General features: G+C 41.9%; 2 protein-coding genes across 2 annotated transcripts in view; both read left to right on the forward strand.

The window, feature by feature from the left end:
- The window catches only part of MYO1D (myosin ID), a 310,619-nt gene that overhangs the window by 149,085 nt on the left and 146,668 nt on the right, over positions 1-14,866 (forward strand). The window contains exon 16 of the mRNA XM_004593874.3: positions 5,535-5,742. Within this exon, the coding sequence (XP_004593931.2) occupies positions 5,535-5,742 (208 nt within the window). The remainder of the gene's footprint in view (positions 1-5,534; positions 5,743-14,866) is intronic.
- On the forward strand, positions 3,561-3,833 carry LOC101529976 (large ribosomal subunit protein eL38-like). The gene has a single exon (XM_036495968.2). The coding sequence runs from the start codon at positions 3,586-3,588 to the stop codon at positions 3,796-3,798; it is 213 nt and encodes a 70-aa protein (XP_036351861.2). The 5' UTR covers positions 3,561-3,585; the 3' UTR covers positions 3,799-3,833.

Here is a 14,866-nt window from a genome sequence, read left to right on the forward strand (position 1 = left end):
GATGTGAGCTGCAGGTGTCCTAGGCGGCAGCTTAACAATGCCTCAGCTCCACTTCTCACCATTTGGTGGGTTTTATAAGCAGTCTAGGTTTGAACCTGAATTTTTACTTTTATTTTCACTTATTTTACTGAGAAAAGAGAGAAGGGTTTTAAACATACTGATGAACTTAGATGCTGCTGGAAGTCCTTTATGGAGATAAGACTGGTTGTCAGAAATCAGATGAGTTCACCTTTTTAATTGGGAAATTCATAGTGTTGCTTTGCTGGAGAGCTAGGGTCAAGCCCTGGCCAGTCTGACTGATGGCTGAGCACCTCCGTTTCTGTCTTGTGAGCTGCCTGGTCAGGGGAGATGAGGGAGGAAGGGCAGCAGGATCGTTCCCAGCTTGTGCATGAAGCGCACAACTTGAGAGATACATACCGTTACTACTTGAATTGTGCCCCATATCTGGACCCTGGCTGTGGTTTCGTAGTAAATTTGGATGTTTCTGATTCTGTTTCTGTTAGATGATGACCACCAACCGCCTGCTGGTGGAATAATATCAACAAGTTGTCCATAGTTGTAACGGAAGCTTTATTGGAAAATTTGCTCCTGGGCCCTCTTTGCGCAGAGCAGAAGGAAGATGGAGGCGAGAAAGGGCAGCTGAGATACGTGTCCAGGAGTTTTATACTCGTCTAGACCCGCGGGCTGGCAAGGGGCTGTCTATGCCCTAGTTATGTAAGGAATGTCTGTTCAGGTGTGCCGTTGGTCAGCTGGAATCCCGCCAGGCTGGTGACATAACTGGCTCCTGTGGCCCCTGCTGTTCTGGACTGAAGCCTGGGAGACATGCTGGGTCTGGAGCAGACCAGCCCCTCGTCTCCAGGGCCCTGGGCAGCCATCAGTTTCCTTTTTTCACATGTGATAATGTGTGACATTACCTCTGTCTTCATGTTAGAACTTGCATTCAGCTTTGATTTCTGTCCCCTTGTAGCGAATAAGTGAGCTTTTAAACATATCCCTCGCATTCATTTATTTATTTTGCAAATATCTATCACCTGCATGCCATGGCAAGCACCTTGACAAGTATATGGACTAGCATGGGGAACAAAAGGAAGTCCTTGGTTTCTTGATGTCCACAAGGGAGACTTTATACTGGTAAACCCACAAATCAATGTGATTACAAGTGTGGTGAAGGTGTATCTAAAAACCAGCTGCCTTGGGAAGAGTATGGGAACAGGGAGTCGTGTTGATGTAGGAAGTTCAAGCGAAGGCTTAGAGGACGAGAATGAGCCAACCTGCCTTTCCAGGATTAGGTGAAATGCATTCCTGGCAGCAGAAACAATACATGCAGAGGGTCATAAAGTGAGGCAGCCCTCAGTGCAGAGCCCTGAAGAAGCCAAGGTCACTGAGGTCAACGAGGAGGAGGAGGAGACCCCTAACTAAAAACATGTAAAACTACCATAACTTGAAACTTTTAGGAAAGTGTGGCTAATGCACGCAGAAGAACTGCAAAGAAAGTAGAAAATGACTTTGAAGTCTGTTGAGGCAAACTAGAGCTGGCTTGAATTAGGACTGCGGTGGAAACAATGAAGAGAATTGCTTTAACAGTATTTGGAAGTCGAGTCAATAGGATTTGATGATAGAGGCAAAGGTATTTGGTTTAGTAGTTAAGATAACATTTGGCTTACCCTCATTCGTAGAAGATCCTGGGTTTGAATCCCAGCTTAGCTTGGTTCTAGCTTCCTGCCATGTACACCCTGGGTCAGTTGATTCTCTGTCACCCACATGGGAGACCTGAATGAGTTAACAGATCTTGACTTTGCCTGCTGTGTTGGAGATGTTTGTGGAGTAAACGAGCAGATAGAAGATCTTTCTGTGCATGCCTCTCTCTGCCTGTATCTGTGTCTCTCTGCATTCCAAATAAAGTAAAAATAAATTCTTTTGAAAAAAGAAGTAATGACAGAGAAGGAATCGGGTAGAAATATTTCTAGAATTCTGGCTTTCATAGCTGGGGTAAGATTGAGATAGGAAAGACAAAAAAGTGGGTTTTTTTAAAATTAATTTATTTGAAAATGAGTTACAGTACCTATGAAATTGTGTCATGTAATGCAGTGTAATTAATGAATAAATGAATATTTTAAAAAATAAATAAAAATTAAAAAAATAAAAGAAAATAAAATTAAAAAAAAGAAAATGAGTTACAGAGGGAAAGAAGGAGAAAGAGCAGGAAGGGGAAAGTACTCTCCCAGCTGCTGATACGCTCCCCAGATGGCCACCGTGACCAGCACTGGGCCTCCAGAGCTTCATCTGAGTCTCTGATGTGAGTGACAGAGTCCCAAACACTTGGATTCATCTTGTGCTGCTTTTCCCACGTCAGTAACAGGGAGCTGGATCAGAAGTGGAGCAGCCAGGACACAAACTGGTGCCCATATGGGATGCCAGTGTTGCAGGTGGTAGCTATACCTGTTATACCCAATGCTGGTCCCTGAAAGTAAAATTTAAGAAGCCTTAGAGACCAACTATAGGTATTTGATATAAGTCTGAAGCTCAAACTGAGGGTTAGACTAGGGATAATGCATTCATGAAGTGAAAAAAATATGTATTTATATATTTTGAAAAATGTATTTTTACATTTTGTATATTTGCAGATATAAATATTTACAGATTCAGGTTGTCATGTTTTTATATTTGTGATATGTTATGTAAAGTCAGTGGGCTGGATGAGGTGAGGCAGGGACAGTGTGCTTGGAAGTTCTGAGCTGAGCCATTGGATCCTCTGACATGTAGGGCAGTGGGCGTGAGCAGGAGATCTTGAGGGACAGAAGGACCCGGGGCGTGTGCTGTCAGGGGAGCTGAGCTGGAATAATGAGAGAGATCAGATGCACTTAGATAACTTGCCTTAACAAGAAATGTGAAAAGCCCCATAAGGAAACCCCATGAAGACTCCTGAAAAGCATGAAGGGAGACTTGAACAAACAGGAAGACAAACCTTGCCCTTGGATAGGACAACTCAATTCCATGTGTAAATTTCATGAATTTAATATGTAAACTCAAAGCTACTCTCAGGGGATTCTTGGATTCTTGATTTTTAGTTCAGTTACTTTCTGGATTTAGGAGTTTTTTTTTTCAGGAACCATAAACTGACTCAAGTTTGTATGGAGAAAGAAACATGTTGAGATAGCTGCAAAGCCTTTAACATAGAAATGAGTGAGATGATACATTAAAATATATGCATAGCCTCTGTAATTAAGACCACTTGGTACTGATTACACAGATGGACAGATATGAAAGAAACAGATCGGGAAGTTCCAAAGCAGAAACACATATGACGTCTTACATGATACAGGTGGCGTATCAGATCTCTGGGAGAAAGGTGGATTTTTTTGTTAACAGTTCTACAGCAGCTGGATAGCCATTTGTCAGAAGGCAAAATTAAGTCCACTCCTCACACCATTTACCAGAATTAGCTCCAAATGAATCAGAGATCTAAATGTGGAAGACACAAGGGGATTGCTGTGTCATCTGAGTATGAAGAAAGCCTTTCTCACTTTCCGTCCCTCTGGTCTCTGGCTGCCCGGTGCTGCCCGGTGCTGCCTGCTGCCCGTCGCCATGCCTCGCAAGATGGAAGAAATCAAGGACTTCCTGCTGACAGTGTGGCGCAAGGACGCCACGTCTGTCAAGATCACAAAAACCAAGGACAACGTGAAGTCCAAAGTGCGCTGCAGCAGGTACCTGTACATGTTGCTCATCACAGACGAGGAGAAGGCCCAGAAGCTCAAACAGTCGCTGCCCCCAGGCCTGGTGGTGAAGGAGCTGAAGTGAAGAGAAGCTGCTGGAACTGCATTAAAGTTTTTAAATGACAAAAAAAAAAAAAAAGCCCTTCTCACAGTGACTTAAAATGCAGACACCATGTAAGAACACAATCACATGGCACATGTTCTGAACAGTCCTGTGTGGTGGCGAGGACAGGTGCTGTGTTGTGCAGCCCCTCGGTTGCCTCTGCGGCCCCTACCTGCTGACACCCCCTGGATAAGCCCCTGCCTTCGGGGCTGGCCAGTAAGGTGCTGGCTAGAACACAGATGTCCCATATCAGAGTGTCCGAGTCGGACTTCCAGTTTCAGCTTCTGACTCCAGCTTTTTGCTAGCACAGACCCTGTGAGGCAATGGTAGTGGCTCAGATCGTCGAGTCCTTGCCACTCACGTGGGAGATCTAGGCTGAATTCCGTGCTCTTGGTTCCAATTTAGTCCAGTCCTGACCATTTCTGGAATCTGGGGAGCAAATCGGCAAAGGGAAGTTCTGTCTATCGATTAATCAATCATCTCAGTCTCTGTTGCTCCACCTCCCTACCTCACGCTCTCACCAAAAATAAAAAATAAATGAACAAACAGTTGACAATCTACTTTGTAATTCCCTGCCTTTGGGTATAAGCTGGACCTGATGATATGTCTCTAAGCAAATGGAATAGGGCAAAAATGATGGAATGTCCCTTTTGAGATTGAGCTAAAAGACTATGACTGTGACACCTATCTTGCTCACAGTCACACTGACAAAGCCAGCTGCCCCCGGGAGAGGCCCACATGGCAAAGAATTGATGACTGCTTGTGTGTAGAAATGCAATTAATTTTTGTATGCTGATTTTATGTACAGCAACACTGTTTTATATTGTTTTAGTTGTCAGTTAACTAAAGATCTGTTTAGTTTTCTTTGAGGAGACCCATATTGTTCATAAGCAGTGCCAGTTTTACTTCTTCCCCCATTTACTGATTTTTATATTGGTCCCACACTACTAATTAGACCTGCGGAACAGTGTTGAGTAGAACCCCGATAAAGGCAGGCATGTCTTGTGCCTGCTTATAGAGAATGTGTCCAAGGTTGCCTATTTGCAAATGATATTCCCTGGAAGTTTTTGGTAAATAACTTATTAAAGAATCCCCTGAGCTGGCTTTGTGGCACTGCCAGAGAGGCTGCTGCTTGCCATGCCAGCATCCCTTATTGGAGCACCAGTCCAACTGCTGGTTTCCCCACTTTCAGTCCAGTTGTCTACTGACAACATCTGAGAAAGCAATGAAAGGTGGTCTGATGCTTGGGCCTCTGCCATCCACATGGGAGAAGCAGATGGACCCAGCTGTAGCCTGGACCATCTCAGAAGGTTGAGGCCATTTGGGGTGTCAATCAGTGGGTGGAAGACACCTCTCTCCCTCCCTCTTTCTCCTCCTCCCTCCTTCACTCCCTTGCTCCCTCCCTGTTTCTCTTCCCCCCCCCCGTCTCTTCCCCCCCCTCTGTCTCTTTCCCTGCCCCTCTTCCTCCACTCTTTCTTTATCCCCTCTCCCTCCCTCCCTCCATTCTATAGTTTTATTGTAAGAGTTGTAATGAAGGAACCTTCAGTTTTATTGAAGGATTTTTAATATCATCAGACGGAAGAGCTGCTATTTCAATTACCAGTTTGCTCAGATTTTGTTTTGATTTCTCTGAAACATCTAGAATCTTGTTGACCAATGGTTGAGAGGACCTAGTAGTTTTTCTCTCTTCATCTGTGCCCTGTTCTTTTTCTATACAGATACAAGATGATCTCTGAATTCACCTGGCCTAACCATGATCTTCCCTCAGACAAGGAAGCTGTCAAGAAACTCATTGAGCAGTGTGGTTTTCAGGATGATGTAGCTTACGGGAAGACCAAAATCTTCATTCGCACACCCCGGACACTGTTTACTCTGGAAGAACTGCGTTCCCAGATGCTTGTAAGGATCGTCCTGTTTCTACAGAAGGTAAGTTTGTGTTTCATATGTAAGAATGAGGTCTTGCTTTCACGTTCTTGAAAATTTGCTGTTTTCTTTGAGAAGCTGTCCTAATAGCATCGTACCTGCCAAATACTACCCCCGCCACATATAGTTTGAGAAAGCAATCTGGTTTTATTTGCATTTGTATGGAGAGCTATCTTCTCATACTATCCATTAAAACCATCTTCTTTTTAAAAAAAATTATTTTTTATTGCGAAGTCACATATATAGAGAGAGGAGAGACAGAAATATCTTTCGTCTGATGATTCACTCCCCAAGTGGCCACAACAGCCGGTGCTGCGCCAAGCCAAAGCCAAGAGCTCTTCTGGGTCTCCCACGTGGGTGCAGGGTCCCAAGGCTTTGGGCCGTCCTCAACTGCCTTCCCAGGCAACAAGCAGGGAGCTAGATGGGAAGTGGGGCTGCCGGGATTAGAACCAGGGCCCATATGGGATCGCGGGGCATTCAAGGCGATGACTTTACCCGCTAGGCCACGGTGCTGTGCTCAAAACCATCTTCTTTCTCTGTAGATTTGTGGTACTACTTTTATCACCTGTCAAATTCATGTATAGATAATGGGTTCTGTCTGAGCACTCTATTGTGTTCCATCTTTTGATTTGCCTGGTTTTGCACCAATACTGCCCAGTTTTCATTGTGATGTGGTTTTGTGTGTGTGAGGGTTAGTCCATGTTCTCTACGTTATTGAGGTGGATGTACCTTTTACATAGACCCTTTTCTGCAATACAGATTTTAAGTGTGTAGTAACTATTAAATTCAATAGTAATATTTATGAGACTTGCATTGAATTTGTAGATTCATTTGAAAATGCTAACAGTTTACAATGCTGATTCATCTGATTAAGTATGTAGGGTTTTTTTTTTTTTTTGAGTAATCATCTTTGACCTTTAGACTGAAAGAGGCCTTTCCAGCTCATTATTTTAGATATTTTCATGTTTTGCTTGCTAGAGTGAATTTATTATGTCTTATACAAACTATTACTGTGATGAAATAATACTTTATGTAGAAAAACCAGCACCTTTTTTGATTCATATTTGTCAATATTGCTTTTTCTGGGTCAGTAATTACATCACATGAAAAAATTAGAAGTTTTCTCTTCCAGTTACCAGAACGTTTCCGAGCATTAATTGCCTTACATTTAGTTCACCTGGAACTCAGAATAACCTACCTGTCTAGAATACTAATTTGGTTCAGTCTAAAACAGTTTCCTTATGTCGCTTTTTCTTTCCATATTGCTTTTGTTCAGTTCTTCTTTTCTTTCTCAACAGTGCTTGTAGTTTCAAGTTGGGTCTGTTTTCTGCCTGTCATAGGTAATCATTCTCAGGTTTCTTGTTTTGTCTTCCAGTCCTTTCCCTTGATCTTCAGTATTTACCTGTGGTGTTTTATTGTTGTTTTTCAGATGTAGGAGGCTGTTTTGTTTTCGTATGTATCCAGGAGATTGAGTCAGGCTCAGAGTTAGAGCTTGTGTCAGAGTGAGCATACCTCTCAGTTGGTTTGGGACAGCCCTGCTTTCTGTCACCTGTTACAACTATTGATAGAACTGCTCTCATTCTCAGACATCCCAGGCGAGATCACAAACTCGCTTTCTGCCTGTTTGGCGGCTGGTGAGGTGGCTCTTCTTGAACTGCCTCTGCTGTGTCTGTAGGACCCAGTACGTCATCACTTGCTAGTCTTTATGTTTACATTTCCTCTCTCCTTGACGACTGTCCTAAACTGTGTTTTAATGATATCCGTGTGATCCATGTTTGTGTGTGTGTTTCCTTTTGAGAGTTTGTGGGTCTTATTGTTAGTGCTTCAGGAACACAGTATAATTCTGCTTTTTTTTTTTTTTTTTTTAGTTTAATCAGGTTTCCTTGGGGACTGGTATGTGGTCTGTTTTGTTACTCTCATGTGAAAAAAGTACATGTTCTTCTGCTTTGATATTTTTCTGAGACAAAATTACAGCTGTTCACAATAAGTAACAAGTATGTGTGTTGTGAGCCCCTGTGTTCCTGTCACCCAAATCAATGCTTAACAGCCTCTTGCCGTTCTTACTTCATCTGGAACCTACCTCCTGCTTTAATGTAGGTTTGGTTTGGTTTTAGTTGGAGGTTTTTGAAGGATAGCCCAGAAATCTTACCATTTCACCCTTAAATTCCACTGTAATCCCTACAGATAAAAACTTCATTCCATTATGATCCCATGTAAAAATAATACTCCCTCCACATCCTCTGATGCCTGATGTCTGTTCATTGTTCCCGAGAGACTGGCGGCTGTCTCTGCACAGATGGTTGGGAAGACGCACAGTCGCCTGTGGAGTGGAGGTGCCACCCGGCAGGAACCCAGTCCGGGCATGCAGGGGCAAGACTGTCAGGTGTCTCTGTCAGCTTGGGGTTTGTATCAGCCATGACCCAGGCGACCTTCGGCGAGGCATCACTGCTTTCCTATTGTGTGTTTTGAAAGGCGGCATTGTACCACAGGGATTGTCCTGGTTGGTCTGCGTTAATTAACGATCGAATATTATGTTTGTACTCTTGCATTGAAGTTTGAGTTTTATATTCTTACTGTTGGATTATATTATATATTACATAGCACCAGTCACAAGAAAGATTTTGTGAGAGACCAAAAGTAGAACATGAAAGCATGAGCATCTGAGGGTAAAAACAATCACCCAAAGGGCGGAGAATGTGAATAGAATCATTGTCTGAAATTGGATTTTATTGGTTTCATTTATTTACTCATGTGTCCCAACATATTATTGATTTTGAAACTTTGTCAAATGGCATGACTTCATGCAGGTTATCACATTGTTTTCCATTAAAGCACATTAATTTATGTGAGAAACCCGCAAAATGGCTTATTTCTCAGACTGAAAATAAAAGAATTATTTATTATTTAATATAAGTTACTTTTCAAGGTTTTTTTTATTTAAAAAAAAAGACCCTTAAAAATGCCATGTACTTATAGGGCAGCATGTGATGTTTCCATGCATGTATACATTATGTAGTAACCAGTCAAGTTAAATATACTTTTCATCTAACAATTCACATTTCTTTATGGTTAAACCCTAATTTTAATTTTTTAAGAGAGAAACATATAACACATCAACGTTATCTACAGCGGCTACTTTGTGTACAGTAGAGCCCCAGATCTCCTCACTCCTGTGTAGGTATAATTTAGTGCATGTTAGCACATCCTACTCTCTTCCCAACCCTCTGCAACCTCTGGGAACCGCCATTGTATTTTTAACTAGTCTGGAATCACTTAGTTTTAGACTATGCCTATGAGTGAGCTCATGTGATGTTTGACTTGTTTCTCGCAGCATAACGACTTGTGGTTCTGTCGATGGTGTTGCAGGTGACAGGGTTTCATCCTATTTCATGACTCAGGAGTATTCCATTGTGTTTACAGACATTGAGGTTGCTTCCATTCCTTGGTTCTTATAAGTTACATGGCAATCAACATGGTGATGCAGGCACCTCTCAAACTCGGTGATTTCATTTTCCTTGGAGATATCTATGTATATATACACATATATCCGATATTGTTGGTGGAACATGTGGGAATCCCATTTTTAGTTTTGAAAGGAATCTCTGTGCTATTTTCCACAGTAGCTATAGTAATTTACATTCCCAATACTAGTATACAAGAGTTCCCTTTCTCTCTTCATCAACACTCATTATGTTTTGTCTTTTTAATAATAGCCAATCTAACTGAAGTAATTTCATTGCAGTTTTGAGTTGCATCTTTTTTTATCATTAGTAATGTTAAACATCCCTCTGTGTGCCTGTTAGCCGCTTGTCACCCTTTGTGAAATGTCTGTTTCAATCTACAACGCGTTTTTAAAAATAAATTTTGGGGTTTTTTTTTTTTTTTTGCTGCTGTGATGCTTGAGTAAAACAGATTTTTTTTTTGCTCATAAACTCACACAAAAAAATGATTATCGCCAATATTTACAAAATTACAGGTACTATTCTGGTCAGTTTACATGTATTGATTAAAGTGCTTGTGAATTGATATTTATTATGCTTTCCATTTAGCGTATAAGGCAACAGAAGACACTAAGTGGTCATATCGGTGGTGAGGATCACACTAATGGTGAATGCCAAAATTGGGACCTGAATCCTGTCATCTTGCTCCCACACATACTCTTCGATTTATTTTTATTTGAAACACAGATTACAGAGAGACAGGGAGAGAGAAAAATCTTGACCCGTTGGTTCACTCCCCAAACAGTCATAGTAACCAGAGCTGGGCCAGTGTGAAGCCAGAAGCCTGGAGTTTATTCTGGGTCTCCTGAATGAGTACAGGGTCCCAAGAACTTGGATAATCTTTGGCTGCTTTCCCAGGCGTATTAGCAGGGAGCTACATTAGAAATGGAGCAGCCCGTATGGGGATGCCAGCACCACAGGTAAAGGCTTACTGTACTATGCCACAATTCAGCCCATGTACACGCTCTTTTGACCAGCACACGCTTACGTGATACTGCATCATTCAAGATGCATTTCCTATAGGAAGTGCAGATATGACTCACACTATTGCAGACAAGTTAGTAAAAGCATCCACAAAGGTGATGATGGCATCATGCTCAAAGAGAAAACAAAGATTTGATTTCTAAAAAATTCTTTTATTAAATAACCTTGGTGTAGGCATCTGATGTCTGAGTCGTTTAGTGATGGAATATATGGACTAAGATAAATTTTATGTTGAACGTGTGATTCAGCTCTTGACACATGTGTAGTAATGAAAAGTAATCAGTGGCTCTTTTTTTTCATTGAGAATACAAACACTCAGATAACATATTTTTACTTGATTTGGTAAAAGCGGCTGTTGAGCCATAAGTTGGATGATGAAGCTGTTTTTGGATGTATGTCAACAAAGCATTAGGTGACCCATGGGAGACAGGGAGTGTGTTCCTGTGCAGTAAGAAAGGAAGTCCCTAGTGTCAGTCCATTCAGTGCTTTGTCCAAGCAGAATGTTCATGGTCAAAAATATACTGCTTGATGTTGCCTGAGTGTTGGCAGTAACAAAGAAAAGTGCACCTTTGATCCAATGGCAGCTGTTGCCTCAGTATCTGTGAGAAGAAATGGATGTCAGGTGTCCTTTATGGCATTCCATGTGGCTTTGCAGGAGAGGGCGCCGACTTACATTTTTAAGTGAATGATAAACATGGGTTTTTAAACTATCACTGACAAGGCTGAACTAATGAGGCTGCACCCAGAAGCAGCTGACAGCCTTGTCAGGAGGGCAGCCTGTTGGCACCAGCCGTGCAGTGGTGTGATGGTGACACCCTGGGATTGGCAATGTCTGCCAAGTGGGCGCAGAGAAGAGGCCATACTCTGGGCTGGAGGAAGATTTCCTGGGGAAAAAAAAATTTGCCCAACTCTTAACTCTGTAACATTCATGGTTCACTTGAGAACAAATTTATGGAGTAGATTTTAATCTGTATTTCACAAATCAGGCACGCACTTTGAATTCCTTGGAGCTGAATCAGTAATGTTCTAGAACATTCATTGTCACCTAAGTTAGCAAAATCAGGGTCCTGTGACAATGATGGTGAATAAAGGCTTCTAGAAAAATAGTTTTCCATGTTAAACACAGACTGGTCCTAGTCCTTAGTGTTACTCAAACAACCCATCCCATTTATAGGAAAAGTTCTGGCACCGCTTAGCCAGCTAGGCAGTGAGCACACAAGCAGCCAGAGCCATGGCGCAGCATAGGATGTAGCGATCCACCTCAACACTTGTCCTCTCAAAGCCGCTGGAGCAACAAACTCCCATTCTGACGAAGCCCCCAGAGGTGACTGCCAGGGGAGGCAGTGGTTGTACTTCGTTTGACCATGGCTTCTAATATTCTCTTTCCATATTACATTGTGTAGTCTTCAGCAGCTTTTAATATTTTTTAATTCCTCTAGGTCCTTAAGTGCAGCTGTTATTAGCTTTTGCTCCCTGATAATGTTTTATCATCAGAAAGTCACAGTCCACCTATTTACTTTCCTAGTAAGTGTCACTTCATTTTTTACTTTTTTTGTGTGTGTGATTGCACAAAATGCTTCAGGGATCAAGTTCCCCTTGCCTGCAGTGAATACGTCTCTGTGAGGCAACTGTTGTCAAATGTTGAGGATTCCAGTGAGCTCACCTTCAAAAATTCTACAAAATGCAAGAATATGCAAATGTACATTCCATTAACTGTCAGAATGATGTGATAAAGTCCTGGGAATATTCCACTTGTAAACTTGTAGGAGGATGAGAATTTAAATGACAGATAACCTGCAGGTGTTCTTACGAAGTTAGTTTTGATCTTGATGGTCCTTGATGGGAGGACCTCAGCAGTGCCTGGTGGTCTCCAGAGCATCCTTTAACTTGGCTACTCTGCAGTAGATACCCAAATGACAAATGCAGAGCTGTAGGTCCTACACATGCTGAAACGCATTGAAGATGGCCCAAATGCTTTCTAAACATAATTGTACCAGTTTACACTTATCCAGAAATGTATGTGAGTTTATATTAAGTTCAAGGACCTTCAAATTTTGGCCAATCCATTACTAACCCCAAAGTATGACCTTTATTTTCCTGTATTCTCAGCTTTCTGTAAGGGGAACTGTTATAGTTCTAGGTAGCTGGGTATCACGTTTTGTAATTTGATTCTGTCCCGCCATATTTGTTAGAAACCTCATTGAAAATGTGAGGGAGAAATTATCAGTTTTCAGATTTTTCAGTATGTCTGTGTCGAGGAGATTGGAAGCAGGATGACAAACTAAGAGCATCCTACTGGGGGAAGCTCTAGCAAGGGCCTAGACCACCCAGTGATGGTTGGCATAACAGGCCATGGTCACTGTTTGGACAGGAGACTGCTGAGATGGAGGTGGACAGTATGGGGCTCGAAGTGCCCATGAGCTAGCCAGGTGGAGAAGTCCAGCAAGCAGCTGGATGCACAGGTCAAGAAGCAAATAAAGTAGCAGATGGCAAATGAGGAGGGTATGATCTGCAGGTGTCACACGTAAATGCACAATGAAATACAGGCCAGAAAGTGCCCACCTAGTCAGACAATTGGGAGAACATGTATTTAGTAATAGCCAGCATGCTACGGTTTGTGGGGATGTGTGTAGAATGTAAGAGAAGAAAAACAGATACCAGAATCCTCCAGCAAAAAGACATGACTGGTAAATTCACTAGTAAATCACACTCATAAAAATAGTAATGGGAAAGGATGTATGTTCGTAATGAAGACTCCAAGGAGCATTTCTGCTCAGTAACGTTCAGTAAGTGTTGATTGTTGAGCACCGAAGTCCTTCCCTGCATCTATTACTAAGCAGTGCTATCAGAATAACACTACTGGGTACAAGCCATTGACTTCATAATTGTAAAGAAAATTCTTGGAGTTATAAGCCAATAGCTAATGTAAGTAAATATTTGTCAGTATTTATGTGCTGACAAATGTAAAGTCCTTTTAGTGCAAAAAAAAAAATGCTTCAGCAAAAATTTAACATGCCAGCAACAGAACATTCTTCCCACCACCATCCTCCTTGCCACCGCCTCTCTTTTTCCTCCTCCCACCCAACTGGTGAATAAAAAGATAAAAGCATATTTGGAAAATAATGGTGACACGTCAAAAATAATTTGTCTCTTATTTATCTCCTCTCAGCTACTGCCAGTGAGAACCCACAGCCACCCCTGCCCCAGCCCACTCCCCTCTAAGCTGGTAGCAGCTGATTTGCTCTCCTGAAAGAGCAGCAAATGCGTTGCCTGGGTGATATCTCATTACTAAGGCAGCCAATTTGGCGCATCAGTGTGAATCCCAATTTTAAGATGTAATTATGCCAACATATGTACATATGCTGGTAATGTACTTAAAAGAAATCTGTTCTTTTTTGGAAGGAAAACATCTCTTATGTTAGATAAAAGAAGGGGGAAAAAAAAGGAAAAATACTGCTTTTATTTTGTGCTGGTTTAAATCAACCTTTCAGTAGAGCCCCACTCTGTTTAGGAAGACAGTTTGAATTGGCATCTCCCTTGTCACTTTTTTTTAAAACTTGAAATGTTCCCTTTCCAAGATATTTCTCTCTTGAGACCTGTCACTCATAACCCAACAGCTGTTGTCTCCATGACAACACATTCTGGCCCCTTCGGTTGGTGGTAGAGAAAAACGGAAGGGGGAAAATAAATCACGGCTGTGTTCTCATTTCACTTTTCTTTTTTCATGACTACAAGTTCAGCAGATTGACTCTTGGTAAGGAATTAATTGGTGAGAGAGACATAATTCAGTGAATAAATGTTTACATTAAATTACAAAACTTGGCACAGTTCATTGAGGATTGCTCCCGGAGGTTCCAAGGAGACTGTATAGACAGGCTGTGTCCATTCCAAAGCTTGTCCAGAGACAGAGGCTTGATTAGCAAAGGGCTGAAGATGTGAACAGCAAAGCCAAATCAAATACCGGTGAATCACTGCTGAGCAAGTAATTTTTTTTCTTCCTCCACAACAGAAATTATTGTTTAAAAATAAAAAGAGCTTATTTGGGTGCAAGGAGTATTTAATTGCCTACCTCATTAAATGCTGCCTATTAAATCAGGAAATCCTTGCAACTCATTAAGTTTCCCATGTGCTATAGCTGCCAGGAACTTCAGGGCTTGGATTTATATTCCAGTGCAAGAAGCAGTTTGGGATTTTGGGTGTAACTGTCTCTCCCATTGTCCCCAGTGTCTGGCCATCCTCCCTTGATCCCTCAATAATTCACTTGCCAATGTTCTAAGTTCCTGCCAAGCCTTGGGAAATAATTCAGTAACAAATGTTAAAGGCAAGAATTAAATTGTTAATGTCTCTTTCTTTCTTTTTCTTTCTTTCTCTTCCTTTCTCTTCCTTTCTCTTTTTTTCTTTCTTTCTTTCCTTCCTTCCCTAACTTTTATATTGGTTTGAAAGAGAGAAGCAGAGATTTTTTTCATCCACTGGTTCACTCCCTTAAATAGGGGCTGGGCCTGGAATAAGCCTGGATGACTGGGACTGTTGCTGTGCCCCTGGATGTGCATCAGCAGGAAGCTGGAATCGGAAGTGGAGCCGGTCCTCGGCACCAGGTGCTGCAGAGCATGTGCAGACATCCCCGGCAGCACCTTAGTCCGTAG

The sequence above is a fragment of the Ochotona princeps genome, chromosome 17, assembly GCF_030435755.1.
Source record: "Ochotona princeps isolate mOchPri1 chromosome 17, mOchPri1.hap1, whole genome shotgun sequence".
Classification (NCBI taxonomy): Eukaryota; Metazoa; Chordata; class Mammalia; order Lagomorpha; family Ochotonidae; genus Ochotona; species Ochotona princeps.

Excerpts from the sequence above, each read along its gene's own strand:
- LOC101529976 (XM_036495968.2), top strand. The coding sequence starts at position 3,586 with ATGCCTCGCAAGATGGAAGAAATCAAGGACTTCCTGCTGACAGTGTGG.